General features: G+C 45.0%; 1 protein-coding gene across 1 annotated transcript in view; it reads right to left on the bottom strand.

Annotated features, from left to right (window-relative positions):
• Window positions 1–605: 605 nt before the first annotated feature.
• Window positions 606–18,298, bottom strand: part of LOC145345571 (putative tubulin polyglutamylase ttll-15) — a 117,171-nt gene continuing 99,478 nt past the window's right edge. The window contains 4 exon segments of the mRNA XM_080193408.1: window positions 606–858; window positions 2,581–2,694; window positions 5,758–5,851; window positions 8,957–9,021. Of these exon segments, the coding sequence (XP_080049534.1) occupies window positions 739–858; window positions 2,581–2,694; window positions 5,758–5,851; window positions 8,957–9,021 (393 nt within the window). The 3' untranslated portion in view covers window positions 606–738.

Below are 18,298 nucleotides of genomic sequence, written 5' to 3'. Positions count from 1 at the left end.
TTCCTTGAAAATAATATAGCTACTATGAACTTTCTTATCAATGTGGGCTTTAGAAAGTACAAGTTTCCCAGACAGCTGAACAATAGAATAAGGATTAGGAATTGCTCAGCAGACAGTGGGAAAGGAATTCTTGAACTCCTCGACCTACGTAATTGGGGTTGCTAAGAGGCAGTGTGAGGGAGTTTTGGATTCTATGAACTAATGAATTCTCATGATGCCAAAAGGTAAAATGTTATTGGCCAAGATAAATGACTTATACTAAAATTATTGGCTCGAGCAGCTAGGATGAACAAAAGAGGCAGTCAAATGGTTTTTGCAAAATTATAATTTTGCTGATAACAATGCAACTTAAAATAATTTGGGCTGTTCCAAATTATTCTCCCATACATGTCAACTGGACCTTGGCAATAAAAGCACATCTTCAGCCAGAATCACTGACTCCGTGAGTTCTTTGTATTTGCTGAGCTGTATTTAATAAAGAGAAATCTCCTGCATAAAAGGTAGCACAATATTAGGTCTGAAACAAACTCCTGCAAGCTCTATCGGAATAAGATGGCAGAGCTGATGATTGTTGAGTTTGTAATTGGGCTTGTGAGCAGTATTGCTTGGAAAAATCTATTTGTATCACCAAATTTTGACTCAGCCATACATCCTGGGCCTTGAGCAGGGGAGTCACAGCTCGTATCAGAGCAATAGGCTTCCACTTCTTGAATTACCTAACTTTCCTCAGATTTTTTGTCAAATGCACCAAGCTGCATCCTGCAGACACTTCCCTCGGAACCACCACGCCATCAGTTGATTGGCTTCTGTTAGCCTGCTGTCTTCCAAAGGCTGATATTGTTGCATGTCTTGTTGTCTCTGTAAGATTATCAGTGTATGGGTGAACTTTTCTTAATGTGTGAGGACAGCACTCCTCTCTGCATGCCCCTCCCCCACCTTCAATACCGTAGCTAAGCTTAAATTATATATCTATAATATATACATACATTTTATATATATATATGTATCATATATATAATATGTATACATATATATATAGACACACATATGAATATATACACACGGATATACCTGTATGTCTTAATATATTTAATACATGCATATATTCTATATTTGTATTATTTTTAGCATCAAGATAACAAACTGACAGACAAGATCAGAAACAAGCACATTCACCAAGTATTAGCATGGGTTAAATGGAGAGAGAAACTCCCTTTACTCTGACAGTTTGTGTTAACTCCAATCATCTATAATAATCATCAATAGGTATTCCTTAAATGAGAGGGACTCAATTGTAATTTAATACAGGCATTTTTGTATTATACGCTTACACAGATAAGGTACAAAATTCAAACTCAATTCAATTTTAATTTTGACATGGTAGAAAATTCCCCTGCAAAGGGGCAGCTCTTCCACTCAGCCATCAGAACTTTGGTAGAAACTCCAAATAGACAGAGAAAATTAGGGGTTTTTCTATTGTTAGATTAGCCCAAGTTATATTCAAACTGAGGTCTCAGAGGTAGGAGGGCAGATCTCTCAGTCTTTTGTGTTATCAAGGCCTCCAGGCATCAGGACTCTCCTCTAATACAGGTGATGCCAATAGGAGAATGGGCATCAATGTGCAAATCTGACACTTAGCACGTCATCACCTAACTTGTGAGTAACTTGCCTAAATTGGGAATACTTGAGATGCTGCTTTTAGGAGTTCCTCCCAGTGGTTCATACGAATGTGTATACAAGAGGGCACAAGTTCACAGTAAGGGGGGAAAAATTCAGGAGAGATGTGTGGGGAAAGACTTTTACACAGAGAGTGATGGGGGGGGGGGGGGTGGGTGCGGCGCTGGAATGCACTGCCAAGTGAGGCAGTTGAAGCATGTAGCAACATGTAAGACTTATCAGAATGGATACATGATCAGGTGGGGAATAGAGGGATACAAGCAGTTGGTCTAGATAGGACAATGTGTCAGTGCAGGCTTGGAGGGCCGAAGGGGCTATCCCTGTGCTGTATTGTTCTTTGTTCTAATGTGGATGAATAGATTGGAGTCCCATTTCTGCTTTTTCAATCATGGATGCTATGAATTGTTTAGACTGCAGGGCATATTGAAATGTGAATTTAAAGATAAGTTTGTAACCACTCTGCTACTTGATTAGAATCAGACAGAAGGAGGCCACTTAATCCATCATATTTGCACCAGCTCTTAGAAAGAGTGATTTGATTAGTCCCACTCCCCATCTCTTTCCCCATGGTTCAGCTCAGTTAAGGGAAGTGCTGTTTCAATTGCTATTGAAACTTCAATGGCTGAGGGATACAATGAGTATTTAAGTTAAATAGGTCACCCATTTTGCTGTAAACCTGTCTAAGATTGGGGTGCCACTGTTCAGATTTGGCCATTTGATTTGTTTGGAGCAATGTTTTAATATTTTGTAAAATCCTCTTTTAAGCAAGTGGCATCGTTACCCTTGACAGTAAGTGCTTTGGCCCCTTTTCTGTATGTGTCTGTGGTTCTTTCTCCCTCATTCTCCTCCCAATTGAATTTATCTATTACACCTTTTTTTTATCTATTACAGCAAGATCATTACCATTGGCTGAGGAACAACCCGTCTGGTGTTTCCTCGATTCACACGCTCCAGGAAAGCTTCTTCCAGAACAGGCTTCAGCCTGGCCAAGAGACAATGTCCACATAGTTTGCATGTCTTCAATGGAAGATAAGAAAACTGAGTTAGAACACTATCCAAATTGCAATAGGAAATGTCTTCCTTCTGTCAGCAGCTAGTTGTGGAAGCCAATCGTCTCTCCCTGTACAAGGACAAGGAAAAGCTCATCAGGACCTACTACCAGGCTACCATCTTTTGGATTGGTTGTTGGTTGGCACCAACTCTGGCATAATGGCTGGCCCTATCTCCATAATAACCAGTGCTGTTACCCAGGATAACATGACCTGAAGTCAATGTCTGCTCTGAGAAAGGAATCCAATTAGAATTTCTCCTAGTTGATTTCCACAATAAAAACTTTACAATAAAACATATCATTCCATCTAGAGTGACCCCTCCATATGCTACACCCAACGCAAACACACTTGCAAACCTGTTATGGAGATTCAGAGGGGAAGAGATTTTCCAAACCTCGCTGGATTCCGGAGAAGTGCCGGAAGATTGGAAAACGGCTAATGTTACGCCGTTGTTTAAGAAGGGTGGCAGGCAAAAGGCAGGGAATTATAGGCCGGTTAGTTTAACGTCTGTTGTAGGTAAAATGTTAGAATCCATCATCAAGGAGAGAATAGTGAGGCATCTTGAGGAGAATTGTTTGATAGAGCAGACGCAGCACTGTTTCGTTAAGGGGAAATCGTGTCTGACAAATTTATTGGAGTTCTATGAGGATGTGTCTAGGGCGGTGGATAGAGGAGAGCCGGTGGATGTGGTCTTTCTTGGTTTTCAGAAGGCGTTTGATAAGGTGCCGCACAAGGGGCTATTACAGAAGGTAAGGGGGCATGGAGTTGGGGGTAGGGTGTTAGCGTGGATAGGGGATTGGCTGTCAAATAGGAGGCAGAGAGTGGGGGTCAATGGGTGCTATTTGGATTGGCGGTTGGTGACTAGTGGAGTGCCCCAGGGGTCGGTGCTGGGGCCTCAGCTATTTACCATTTATATAGATGATCTGGAGGAGGGAACCGAGTGTATGGTGTTGAAATTTGCTGATGACACCAAGATTGGTGGAACGGCAAATTGTTCGGAGGGCGTGGAAAGTCTGCAGAAGGATCTAGATAGGCTGGGCGAATGGGCCAGGAACTGGCAAATAGAATTTAATGTTGGCAAGTGTGAAGTTGTCCACTTTGGTAGGAATAATGGTAGGAAGGACTATTACTTACATGGCGAAAAACTGCAGCATGCGACGGTGCAGAGGGACCTCGGGGTCCTTGTGCATGAGTCGCAAAAACCCAGCCTGCAGGTGCAGCAGGTGGTCAGGAAGGCGAATGGGATGCTGGCCTTCATAGCGAGGGGGATTGAATATAAAAGTAGGGAGGTCTTGCTGCGGCTGTATAGGGCATTGGTGAGGCCGCAGCTGGAGTACTGTGTGCAGTTTTGGTCGCCGCACTTACGCAAGGATATTTTGGCCTAGGAGGGAGTGCAGAGAAGGTTTACTAGGCTGATACCGGAGTTGAGGGGGTTGAGCTATGAGGAGAGGCTGAATAAACTGGGCTTATACTCGTTAGAGTTTAGAAGAATGAGGGAAGATCTCATTGAGACATATAAGATGATGAATGGGATGGATAGGATAGAGGTGGAGAGGCTCTTCCCGCTCAGAAAGGACAGTAGGACTAGAGGGCACAGCCTCAAGATAAAGTGGGGGGGCGCGGTTTAGAACGGAGTTGAGGAGGAACTTCTTTACTCAAAGGGTGGTGAATCTCTGGAATTCTCTGCCCGTTGAAGTGGTGGAGGCTGCCTCGCTAAATATATTTAAGATGCGGGTTGATGGGTTTTTGATAAGCGAGGGGATTAAGGGTTATGGGGAGAGGGCGGGAAAGTGGAACTGAGACACAACAGATCAGCCATGATCTTATTGAATGGCGGGGCAGGCTCGAAGGGCTAGATGGCCTACTCCTGCTCCTATTTCTTATGTTCTTAGATGGTTGTCAACCTCCTTGTAGAATGCGTCTTTGCAAAAAAGGTTTAAAGTTTATTTATTAGTCACAAGTAGGCTTACATTAATACTGCAATGAAGTTACTGTGAAAATCCCCTGGCTGCCATGCTTTGGTGCCTATTCAGGTATACTGAGGGAGAATTTAACACGGCCAATGCACCTAACCACCACATTTTCTTTTTGGCTGTGGGAGGAAACCGGAGTCACCGGGGGAACACGGGAGTCACGGGAGAAAGTGCAAACTCCACGCAGACAGTGACCCAAGCTGTGAATTGAACCGGTTCCTTGGTGTTGTGAGGCAGCACTGCTAACCACTGTGACACTGTGCAGAAGCTCTGGAGGAAAATGCAGTGGTATTTGTTGAGGAGCTCCGTGATGCAGCTCTCTGTGTTCTACAGGCTGTTCCCAGGGAGATAAATGCCAGCTGCTGCTTGGTGAAAAACACCCTTTGGTCTGCCTGAAACATGTCGGTCTTTCAGTACGAAGAATTGTCCCTGACTGAGTGTTGCAGACTGGCAAGTTTCAAGGTCCAGGACTACGTGCTGAGGGACAAACTCAAGCTTGGGGCAGCTGCTGCAGAGCCGCAGTGGGGAAGGTTGCTGTCTAAGGAAGCCTTTCAGCCAATGTACACCAAGGGGTTGGTAACTGGGTAAAACTCTGCAAACTGTGTGATTAGTTTTAATTTTATACCAATGTATTGAAGCACCTCAGAGTGCAACATAACTGATGTATATAGTTTGTAAAGAATTTTACTCACTGTAATGAAAATATGGAACTATATGTAACTGAACTGAATCTCAATGTGTGTCTTGGTCTCTGGAGAAAATGTGAATATTACTACACTTTACTGCTATAAAAATTGGAAATATTTTGTAATGTGTCTTTCAGATTGAATTATTCAGATGAATAAAGTAGATTTTTGTGAAAATAATCATGGAGATTCTGCATGAAAGGACTCCAAAACACTACTGTTGACTGAGAATTCTCTATCATGACTTACTGGCCTCCACTGAACCAGTGGGAGACACTGAGTGAAACACAGCCATATCTCACCACTAGAAACTTGGACAAAGCATTGCTCCTATACCACACTCAAACTGCCAGGAAGCCATTTCAGTACCTTTATATCACAGGAGGTGCAATTCTCAATGCAGTGAGCAGGATATATCTGGGTGTCTCTCTCATTAACAAGCATTTCATTGGCCTCATTAAATCTGTGAAAAATAAGGGAGATTGACATTATTTGTTAAGTCAGAAAAAAGTTCTCTGTTTGCGGGTAGCCTCTTCCCATCCTTCTACATCTTACTAAATCAGCATAACACTTTATTCCCTTCTCCCTCATATCTAGCTTCCCCTTAAATGCATTTGCACTGTTTGTTCCAGCTGTTCCCTGTGGAAATGATTTCCACATTCTCTGGCTGAAGAATATTATTCTGAATTTCCCATTTGATTTCTTGGTGACTACCTTATATTACTTGTCTCTAGTTTTGCTCTTTTCCACCCCCTCCCCTTCGAGCCTCTGCACCCTTGAAGATCCCAATCCCATCGTGCACCATGGCAGTGGCTGATCCATACTCTTGCACCCTGGGGGTTGGTGCTAAGCGGTACTCGCCTCCACACTCACCCTTGCCATTGTGGTGCCTGAACCACAGTTCAAGTGACCAGTAATGATTCGCACCCACGTGATGTCCTGCCAGAGCAAGGGGAACATTCCAGGGTGGGGGTGGAATGATCATGTGCTGATCTTGCTAATGAGATTGAAATCCAGTCAATCTCATGCTAATCAGCCTTGCACCCTATCTGGGTAAGATCCGATTCGTGCGATAGAATGGGACTGGGATGATTGCAAAACACTTGGCACCGGGTGTGGAACCAATTTTTAGGGTCGTACCCTATTTTCTGGGGTCAGGGCAATCTGCATCAAGTGTGGCTAAGCTGGAAAATTGTCTCCTACATCTACAGGATCACCATTAGCCACCTTGCTTGTTACATTTCGTCAAACTCAAAAAAAGTCAAACATGATTTTCTCTGTGTGAAACTATGCTGACTCTGATGGACTGCATTTTGACTTTTCAAATATCGTGGATTCTAACAATTTCCTGATGACAGGTTAAATTAGCTGGTTTATAATTTCCTACAGTTTGTATCCCTCCCTTTTCGAACAAGGGCAATATATCAGCATTTTTCCAATCCACTGGAACTTTTCCCACATCCAGAGAATTTTGTAAGTAAGTAGTTAACTTATTAATCACAAGTAAGGCTTACATTAACACTGCAATGAAGTTACTGTGAAATACCCCTAGTCGCCTCAATCTGGCACCTATTCGGGTCAATGCATCTAATCAGCATGTCTTTCAGAATGTGGGAGGAAACCGCAGCACCCAGAGGAAATCCACACAGACACAGGAAAAACGTGCAGCCTCCACACTGATATTGACCCAAGCCGGGAATCGAACCCGGGTCCCTGGTGCTGTGAAGCAGCAGTGGTAACTACAGTGTTACTGTGCCACCCCAGCATATTGTAATCAGTGCATCCACTATCTCCAACACCAATTCCTTTATAAACCCAATATACCCTAGCCTTTCATCACAGGACAACCCCCTCATCTCAGGAATCAATCTAATGAATTTTTGTGGTACTGCCTCCAATGCAAGTATATCACTCGTAAATGTGGAGACCAAAGCTGCATTCAGTGCTCCAGATGTGGTCTCACAAAAACTCTTTACAATTGTAACAAGACTTCTATATTCTTCGGGTGTGATATTATCTGCTATTTACGCCACGCTCCCACTGCAGCAAAGTTGTCTCTGTTCATTACGGCAGGATGGGAGAATCCTGGTAAGGTGGTAAGATTCCGGCCTTGTTCTCCAATCCCCTTGCAATAAAAGCCAATATGCCACTTGCCTTCCTAACTGCTTGCTGCACTTACATGCTAACTTTCTGTGTTCCTTGTACAAGCACACCAAGTCTCTTTGAACATGAATACTTACAAGATTATAAAAATACTTTGCTTTTCAATTCTTACAACCAAGGTGAATAACTTCACATTTCCCTACATTAAATTGGATTTGCCACCTTGTTGTCCACTCACTTAACCTGCTTATATCTCTTTACAGCCTCACTGTATCCTCCCTACAGCTTATCTTCCCACCGAGCTTGCTATCATCAGCAAACTTTGATACATTAATCTCTGTTTCTAAATCATTAAAATAGATTGTAAATAGCTGGGGCTCCACTATTTACTTGCTGACTTGAAAAAGCCCCATTTATGCCAACTCTCTGCTTTCTATCCATTGACCAATATATTAGTCCCAATTCCATGAGCCATTATTTTGCTGATTATCCTTTTCTGTGGCACCTTATCGAATTTTTGGAATCCAGGTATATTACAGCCAGGACTTTGTGCCCACATTTGCCCAGAAAGATTGGGAATCTAATCTGAATACATTAACAATTATAGGGATTCCCTGCTGTTCTTCCCACGACATTGGGATCACCCTCCTCACCACTGTGACATCATGTCAACACGCTTAACAACAGGTTTTTAAAAACAGGAACCAGGTGAAGGAAACCCACCGAGAGTGCACAGAAAAGTATAGTCTTCGGGGAGAAAGGAAACTGCCTGGGCAGTACCCTGGCATCGCCCTCTGGCACTGCCTGGGCATTGCCCTCAGGACTGCCCTGACAATGCCCCTGGCACTATACTTTTAAAGGATGTCCTGATCTCTGGAAACTTGATGTTGCTGGCTTCTTCAGGCCTTACCTGCTAGTATGACAGTGTGGGTTACACCTCCAGGTTATTTTTCTACTAACCATCTTCCTCAAGATGGTGAGGAAAGCCGACAGTGCAGATCTGCACTACACTTTTCTCACCTGGTCCAGCACTTAGAGGAGAAAAGGAAAACTCTGCCTCAAATCTACTGATTCCCCTTTATCTATCCCATTACTTACATCCTTAATAATAAATTCCAGCATTTTCCAATAACTGATGTTAAGCTAACTTCATATAGTTCATTGTTTTCTCCCATCCACCTTTCTTGTAAGATTTACTCAAATTCAATGTAATAGCACCGTTCCACTCAGTGCCTGGTATTAGGAAGAAGATAGATCTGCTGTTAGCCAATGCCTACTGCCAACTCCACCCTCTCAGGTGGCAGGTGAGACCCCATCACCTCAAATAAATACCACTGTATGTGCAAGTCAGAAACTGGAGAATCAATTCTGAAGGGAAGACGCTGTTGTTTTTAGCTGTGGTCCCTGCCCACCCTCATCCCTTGTCCTTCAGTAACTATTGTGCATTGAGTTCCAGCTCCTTTACATGTTTTCTTCATTCTTCACAACCTTCTAGGCAACACCCACGAGGCTTAGAGTATTGAACACAATCTGTAAAGAAAAATGAACAGAACTTTCAGAAGAATTACGTTTTCCAGCTCCTGATATAAATCTGCTCTCAGCTGGGACCTTCTAGTCTGTATAGCTCCATTACATTTATCAGCTAAGCCCAGTGGGAACTAATTTTCTACATGTAGCTAAATTATTACTACCACTGCTATTTCCTTTCACTGAAACTTTACTTTCTGATGCTCCATGGATAGGAGTTACAAACTATGAAAGCCCACAAACAGCCCAAGAGCCTTGGAAATTAATGTTCTTCAGTTCTTCATATATCCAACCAAGGGGAAGAATTATCCCATTTTTGGCAGAGCAGTGCAGTAGGTGGGAGAAATGGCACTAAAGACGCTGTTCTCCACTGTATCGTCTAGCTTGTAGCTGAACAAGAATGAAACAGGCAGATTTCATGGCGTCATGCTGGTGGGGTGGGCTCAAATTAGGGTTTAAGATTTAGTCATCAGTTTAAAGGCAGCCCCAACACAAAACAATAAAAATAGAATTGCGGGTACCAACACCATACATAGGGCTAGGAAAGGCAATCTGCAATGGAAAAATGAAAAACTAAGGACTAAATTAAAAAGCAGAATCTCAAAGATAATAATCTTTGGATTACAATCTGAAACACAAGCAAATTAACACCAATTAATTAAGATTAGGGAAACGGAGTTAGAGAAAGATTAGAGAAACAGAACGGGGAGAGGTGGAGAAGTGAATTAAAACAGCGGGAGGAGAGAGAGCAGCTTCAGAGTGAGAAACAGCATGGGGAAAGCTGGAGAAACAAGTTAAAACAGCGGGGGAGAGAAAGAGAGAAAACAGCTTCAGGGTGAGAAACAGCACAGGGAGAGGTGGAGGGGTGAGTTAAAACAGTGGGGGGGGGAGAGAGAGAACAGCTTCATAGTGAGAAACAGCATGGGGAGAGGTGGAGGGGTGAGTTAAAACAGCGGGGGGAGAGACTGCAGCTTCAGAGTGAGAAACAGCATGGGGAGAGGTGGAGGGGTGAGTTAAAACAGCGGGGAGAGAGCGCAGCTTCATAGTGAGAAACAGCATGGGGAGAGGTGGAGGGGTGGGTTAAAACAGCGGGGGGAGAGAGAGAACAGCTTCATAGTGAGAAACAGCATGGGGAGAGGTGGAGGGGTGAGTTAAAACAGCGGGGGGAGAGACTGCAGCTTCAGAGTGAGAAACAGCATGGGGAGAGGTGGAGGGGTGAGTTAAAACAGCAGGGGGAGAGAGCGCAGCTTCATAGTGAGAAACAGCATGGGGAGAGGTGGAGGGGTGGGTTAAAACAGCGGGGGGAGAGAGAGAACAGCTTCATAGTGAGAAACAGCATGGGGAGAGGTGGAGGGGTGAGTTAAAACAGCGGGGGGAGAGACTGCAGCTTCAGAGTGAGAAACAGCATGGGGAGAGGTGGAGGGGTGAGTTAAAACAGCAGGGGGAGAGAGCGCAGCTTCATAGTGAGAAACAGCATGGGGAGAGGTGGAGGGGTGGGTTAAAACAGCGGGGGGAGAGAGAGAACAGCTTCATAGTGAGAAACAGCATGGGGAGAGGTGGAGGGGTGAGTTAAAACAGCGGGGGGAGAGAGCGCAGCTTCATAGTGAGAAACAGCATGGGGAGAGGTGGAGGGGTGGGTTAAAACAGCGGGGGGAGAGAGCGCAGCTTCAGAGTGAGAAACAGCATGGGGAGAGGTGGAGGGGTGAGTTAAAACAGCGGGGAGAGAGAACAGCTTCAGAGTGAGAAACAGCATGGGGAGAGGTGGAGGGGTGAGTTAAAGCAGCAGGGGGAGAGAGCGCAGCTTCATAGTGAGAAACAGCATGGGGAGAGGTGGAGGGGTGGGTTAAAACAGCGGGGAGAGAGAGAGAACAGCTTCATAGTGAGAAACAGCATGGGGAGAGGTGGAGGGGTGAGTTAAAACAGCGGGGGGAGAGAGAGAACAGCTTCATAGTGAGAAACAGCATGGGGAGAGGTGGAGGGGTGGGTTAAAACAGCGGGGAGAGAGAGAGAACAGCTTCATAGTGAGAAACAGCATGGGGAGAGGTGGAGGGGTGGGTTAAAACAGCGGGGCAGGTGGAGGGTGGTGAGAGGAAGCGATTTGTGGGAGAGAGGCTTACCATAAAGAGTGAAATGAAACAAAGCCTGACATCATAGGAAAACTATAAATTTACTGGTTGTTAAGCAACTGCTAATTGAAATCACTATTCTAAATTGTTTCAGATTAAAGGTAAATCGGAGAAATATTTTACAGGTTTAAAACTTAAGATCAGTCAGAAACTTAAAGAAAAAATTAAAATCTAATGAAATACAACTGAGATGCAGGGCCAGATGATGTGTTGTAGTTGCATGATGTGGGAGCTGGTGGACCCATTGTGGTTCCTGTTAAACACTTCTGTAGCAAGTGCTGGTAGCCCGAGGATTTCCAGTGCAGAGTTGATGGAGTTTGAGCTTTGCACATTGTGACCCATCAGGGAGGGGGAGAATTACCTGAATGCTATGTTTCAGGAGACAGTCCTTAGATTAAGCAGTTTTAATTTGGCCAGTGGTCAAGGTCAGGAACCTGTGACAATGAGTGAGGCAAAGAGTGGGAGCCTCAGCCCTTGTCCTTGTTAAGCGAGCTAATTGGCATAGGGTCAATAAGATTAAAGAGGTAAATGTGTGTCTCAAAACTGGGTGGGGAAGAAATGGAATTCATGGGACATTATATTGCCCACTGGAGGTCTTCAATAGATCTCCCCAGGGAGTGTACGAGCTCCTTTATTAAGTGGAGGCTTGTCCAATAGGGAAGGAGCGGGGATAGTTTAAAACCAGTTGGCTCCACTCATTTGACAATTGAAGAATCTGGGCTATGACCTGCACACTGCAGCTGCAGGACTGGTATCTTACGCATATTGTAAATAAAGGATATTGGTGACGGAAGACTGGCCTTGGTGAGATTATTACATTTTCTTCTTCCTTCCAGACGTTTACCATTGAGACAAGTAATCTTCTGGTAAGAAAAATTCTTATTTTTGATAAATTTGAAGCCAAGATGCAAGCTAGGAAGACTTGGCCCAATACACAGAGCACATGTGTTCTTTTATGGGCTAACAATATTGAGGGGAAGTGAGGAAGCAGAAGGTGATCCTGTTGGCAGCATGTGAGGTCCCAAGTTAATGTAACTAAAAGTCTGACCTACCCAGAGATCCCTGACCCAATTTGCAGTGGGCTGCACTATTGTTCCTGTCCTTTACTTGGATAAGTCAGTCCAAATTTGAGAAGATTATAAGCTTACTATCAATAAGGTTTAAGACTTAAAGAAAGGGGCCTAGGAGAGTGAGGAGGGTGCATGAGAAGTCCTTGGTGGGTCGGATAAAAGAAAACCCCAAGGCTTTTTACTGTTATGTGAAAAATAAAAGAATGACCAGGGTGAGGTTAGGACCAGTCAAGGATAGTAGTGGGAACTTGTGCATGGAGTCAGAAGAGATAGGTGAGACGTTGAATGAATACTTTTCTTCAGTGTTCACTAAGGAGACGGGCCATGTTTTTGAGGAGGATACAGGCTGATAGGATGGAGGTGGTAAATGTTCTGAGGGAAGATGTATTAACAATTTTGAAAAACCTGAGGGTGGATAAGTCCCCTGAGCCAGATGGGATACATCCTAGGATACTTTGGGAGGCAAGGGATGAGATTGCGGAGCCTTTAGCTTTGATCTTTGGGCCCTCACTGTCCACGGGGATTGTGCCAGAGGACTGGAGAGTGGCAAATGTTGTTCCTCTTTTCAAGAAAGGAAATAGGAATGACCCTGGTAATTATAAGCCAGTTAGTCTTACTTCGGTGGTCAGTAAGTTAATGGAAAGGGTCCTGAGAGGGTTTATGACCATTGGAAAGATTCAGTTTAATCCGGGATAGTCAGCACAGTTTCACGAGGGGTAAGTCCTGCCTCACAAATTTGATTGAATTCTTTGAGGAGGTAACTAAGTGTGTGGACGAAGGTAGAGCAGTTGATGTCGTATACGTGGATTTTAGTAAGGCATTTGATAAGGTTCCCCATGGTAGGCTCATGAGAAGATAAGGAGGTGTGGGATAGAAGGAAATTTGGCTGATTGGATAAGTAACTGACTGTATCATAGAAGACAGAGGGTGGTGGTGGAGGGAAAATTTTCAGACTGGAGGTCAGTTACCAGCGGTGTACCACAGGGGTCAGTGCTGGGTCCTCTGCTATTTGTGATTTTTTTTTTTAATCAACGACTTGGAAGAAGGGGCTGAAGGGTGGGTTAGTAAATTTGCTGATGACACCAAGATTGGTGGAGTAGTGGATGAGTTGGAGGGCTCTTGCAGGCTGCAAAGAGACATTGATAGGATGCAGAGCTGGGCCGAAAAGTGGCAGATGGAGTTTAACCCTGATAAGTGTGAGATGATTCATTTTGGTAGGACAAACTTGAATGCAGATTACAGGGTCGACGGCAGGTTCTAAGGAATGTGGAGGAACAGAGAGATCTTGGGGTTCATATTCACAGATCTCTGAAGGTTGCCACTCAAGTGGATAGAGCCGTGAAGAAGGCTTATAGTGTGTTAGCATTTATTAACAGGGGGGTTTGAGTTTAAGAGCCGTGAGGTTATGCCTCAACTGTACTGGACATTGGTGAGACCACATTTGGAATATTGTATTCAGTTCTGGTCACCTCATTATAAGAAGGATGTGGAAGCACTGGAGAGAGTGCAGAGGAGATTTACCAGGATGTTGCCTGGTTTGGCGGGTAAGTCTTGAGGAAAGGTTGAGGGAAGTGGGGCTTTTCTCTTTGGAGCGGAGGAGGATGTGAGGTGACTTAATAGAGGTTTATAAAATGATGGGAGGGATTGATAGAGTGGACATGCAGAGACTATTTCCACAGATAGATGTAACTGTTACTAGGGGGCATAACTATAAGTTCATGGTGGGAGATTTAGGAGGGATGTCCGAGATAGATTCTTTACTCAGAGAGTGGTTGGTGTGTGGAATAGACTGCCTGCTGTGATAGTGGAGTCAGACACTTTTGGAACTTTCAAGTGGTTATTGGATAAGCACATGGAGCACTCCAGAATTATAGGGAGGGGATAGCTTGATCTTGGGATAGGACATAGCACGGCACAACATTGAGGGCTGAAGGGCCTGTACTGTGCTGTAATGTTCTATGTTTCTAAGGTTTCTAAACTTGACAGATACTGCATGCCATGGATTGAAGACTTATACATCAGGTTAACTGGTGGCTCTGCATTTGCTAAGTTGGACATGGGCCATACGTCTCTCCAACTTGAATTAGACATGCTTTCCCAGAGAAGTATGTAACAATTATTACGTATGCACAAAGGCCGATATGAATCCAGTCACCTGCCCTTCGGGTCTTGTCCGCCTTGGTCACAGGAACATTGGAACGTAAACACCTAGCAAACCTGGAAGAGATCTTATAGCAATTCTTGGGGGTTGGGGACACATGAAAAGGGAAAATGTGTCTCCCAAGCAAGTGCTGTGACCTATTTAGGCTATTGGGTAAATGCAAGGGCTTACATCCAGTGGAGGACAAGATGAGAGAGGTATTAAGGAGGTGCCAACTCCAAGGAACTTCATGGAATTGAAATCACTCCTGGGGTGGGTGAATTATCATGGGAAATATTTTCTCAGTTTGGCTTTCTTACTGGTCCCCTTGCATACTCTACTATGGGAACATCAAAGATGGCCTGGGAGGTGGGGGTATGTTTGGTGGGGAGCTGTAGGTGGAGCGGTTGAAGGAGGGGCCATTAAATCAGTTCAATGGTGTAGATGTTTCCATGATTGTACCCATATTCCACAACATTTTGCAGATAATCAATTAGCAGTAACCAAGGAGTAAACCGTGTACAACAATTATAACATGCACTCTCCGGTTGAGATCTTCTGGCTCTTCCTGTTAGGGGGTTTCCCAGCTGCCACAGGCAAATGGCCATTGACTTCAACAGGACTGGGAGATCTCACTGGAGGCCAATGTCGAGCTGCCTCCACTGCTGGGAGGGGAGCCGGAGAATTCCAATCTTTGTCTTACCATTTTTACTAATTAATTCATAGAATGGTTAAAGTACACATATCTGTGCCATGATAATGAGAGCAATGGAAGTATTGATCACTCATATATTAGTTACTAATCAAAAATGCATTTAGTCACATTTCCAATTAGCCAAATGTGGCTAGTGGCCAATATATTGACTGATACACAAAGACAACATTGTCCATAACAATGTTCTTGTGGTTTCCTTGGGTGATTCTGTTGCCTCCTTTTCTGTCAATTACAGGTAGTTTTGTATTGCGGAATTGTACCTATAGGAACTGGATCAATGATGTGGAGATGCTGGCATTGGACAGGGGTAGGCACAGTAAGAAGTTTCACAACACCAGTTTAAAGTTCAACAGGTTTATTTGGTAGCACGAGCTTTCGGAGTGCTGCCCCTTCATCAGGTGAGTGGAGAGTTCGGTCCACAAATATGGCATATATAGAGACACATTCAATTGCAACATAATGGTTGGAATTCAGGTAATCAAGTCTTTACAGGTGCAGGCAATGCCAGTGGAGTGGCAGTTCAGCACAGGTTAAAGAGGTGTGAACTGTCTCCAGCCAGGACAGTTAGTAAGATTTTGCAAGCCCAGGCAAGTCGTGGAGGTTACAGGTAGTGTGACATGAACCCAAGATCCCGGTTGAGGTTGTCTTCGTGTGTGCGGAATTTGGCTATCAGTTTCTGCTCGGTGATTCTGTGTTGTCGTGTAGCTTGAAGGCTGCCTTGGAGAATGCTTACCTGAAGATCAGAGGCTGAATGTTTTTTCTCTTTTCATTCACAGGTTTTAAGTCGGTCCGCCTTGTTGTCCAATGAGGGGCATACACACGATGGGTCGTACTTGGGCTGCTCTTGGTTGTTCGAGATTGGCCTAGTGCTTCATTTCGTTAGTGTGTGCTTAAACTGGACCAGATGCTGGACAAGACAACAGCTCAGTGACTATCACTGTTTGCTGTGCAGACACATGGATTTGGGCTGGTGTCTGTGGGAGTTTGCGCATTCTCCCCGTGCTTGCGTGGGTTTTCTCCGGGTGCTCCGGTTTCCTCCCACACCCTAAAGGTGTGCCATTAGGCTGATTGGCAGTAATAAATTGTCCCTAAATTAGTTTCCCTCAATGTGGATGGCCATAAAAGAATAGATAAGGGTCATGGGTGGAGGGGGGGACTGGTGGTGTTAAAATAGCGGCACGGGCTTATTGGGCCGAAGGGCCTGTTTCCTGGGCTAAGGGGACCTAGTGGTAGGGGATGGGGATATGGCTAAGGTCTTGAATAACTTTTTTGTTTCTGTCTTCATGGAGGAGGACGTGAATAACTTGCCGGGTGTTAGCAATGGAAAGGTGGTAGGACTGGAGGGTCTTAATGACATTACTGTTACTAGAGAGGCGGTGCTCGACAGACTGGAGGGGCTGATTGTGGACAAGTCCCCAGGACCGGATGGAATGCATCCGAGGGTTCTGAAAGAAATGGCGGAGGTGATAATGGATGCCTTGGTGGTTATTTTCCAGACGTCGCTGGATTCCGGGGAAGTGCCGGAGGATTGGAAAATGGCTAATGTTACACCGTTGTTTAAGAAGGGTGCCAGGCAAAAGGCGGGGAATTATAGGCCGGTTAGTTTAACGTCTGTGGTAGGTAAAATGTTAGAATCCGTCATTAAGGAGGAAATTGCAAGGCATCTTGAAGGGAATTGCTTGATAGAGCAGATGCAGCACGGTTTCGTTAAGGGGAAGTCGTGTCTGACAAATTTACTGGAGTTCTATGAGGATGTGTCTAGGGCGGTGGATAGAGGAGAGCCAGTGGATGTGGTCTTTCTGGATTTTCAGAAGTTGTTTGACAAAGTACCTCACAAGAGGTTATTGCAGAAGGTCGAGGGACATGGAGTTGGGGGTAGGGTGTTAGCGTGGATAGAGGACTGGTTGTCAAATAGGAGGCAGAGAGTGGGGGTCAACGGGTGCTATTTGGATTGGCGGATGGTGACTAGTGGAGTGCCCCAGGGGTTGGTGCTGGGGCCTCAGCTTTTTACCATTTATATAGATGATCTGGAGGAGGGAACCGAGTGTAGGGTGTCGAAATTTGCTGATGACACCAAGATTGGGGGAACGGCAAATTGTGCGGAGGGTGTGGAGAGTCTGCAGAAGGATCTAGATAGGATGGGCGAATGGGCCAGGAAATGGCAAATGGAATTTAATGTTGGCAAGTGTGAGGTGGTCCACTTTGGTAGGAATAATGGTAGGAAGGACTATTACTTACGGGGCGAAAAACTGCAGCAGGCGACGGTGCAGAGGGACCTCGGGGTCCTTGTGCAAAAACCCAGCTTGCAGGTGCAGCAGGTGGTCAGGAAGGCGAATGGGATGCTGGCCTTCATAGCGAGGGGGATTGAATATAAAAGTAGGGAGGTCTTGCTGCAGCTGTATAGGGCATTGGTGAGGCCGCAGCTGGAGTACTGTGTGCAGTTTTGGGCACCGCACCTGCGCAAAGATATTTTGGCCTTGGAGGGAGTGCAGAGGAGGTTTACTAGGCTGATACCAGAGTTGAGGGGGTTGAACTATGAGAAGAGGCTGAATAAACTGGGCTTGTACTCGTTAGAGTTTAGAAGAATGAGGGGAGATCTCATTGAGACGTATAAGATGTTGAATGGGATGGATAGGATAGAGGTGGAGAGACTCTTCCCGCTCAAAAAAGACAGTAGGACTAGGGGGCACAGCCTCAAGATAAAGGGGGGGCGGTTTAGAACGGAGTTGAGGAGGAACTTCTTCACTCAAAGGGTGGTGAATCTCTGGAATTGTCTGCCTGTTGAAGTGGTGGAGGCTACCTCGCTAAATATTTTTAAGACGCGGGTTGATGGGTTTTTGATAAGCGAGGGGATTAAGGGTTATGGGGAGAGGGCGGGAAAGTGGAACTGAGCAGCGACAGATCAGCCATGATCTTATTGAATGGCGGGGCAGGCTCGAAGGGCTAGATGGCCTACTCCTGCTCCTATTTCTTGTGTTCTTATGTTTTGTTCTTTGTTCTTCTTTGTTCTTTGAATGCCCTTGACTGCTGAAGTGTTCCACAACAGGAAGGGAACAATCCTGCTTGCTGATTGTCGAGCGGTGTCCATTCATCTGTTGTCATAGCGTCTGCCTGGTTTTACTGATGTACGGGGAAAGGATGTCCCGAGGCATGGACAACGGATGAATGGACACCACTTGACAATAACCAGGCAGGAGTGTTTCCTTCCTGTCGGGGAACACTTCAGCAG

The sequence above is a fragment of the Carcharhinus amblyrhynchos genome, chromosome 7, assembly GCF_965287045.1.
Source record: "Carcharhinus amblyrhynchos chromosome 7, sCarAmb.v2.hapA, whole genome shotgun sequence".
NCBI classification, from domain to species: domain Eukaryota; kingdom Metazoa; phylum Chordata; class Chondrichthyes; order Carcharhiniformes; family Carcharhinidae; genus Carcharhinus; species Carcharhinus amblyrhynchos.
This window is presented reverse-complemented; position numbering and strand designations above follow the sequence as displayed.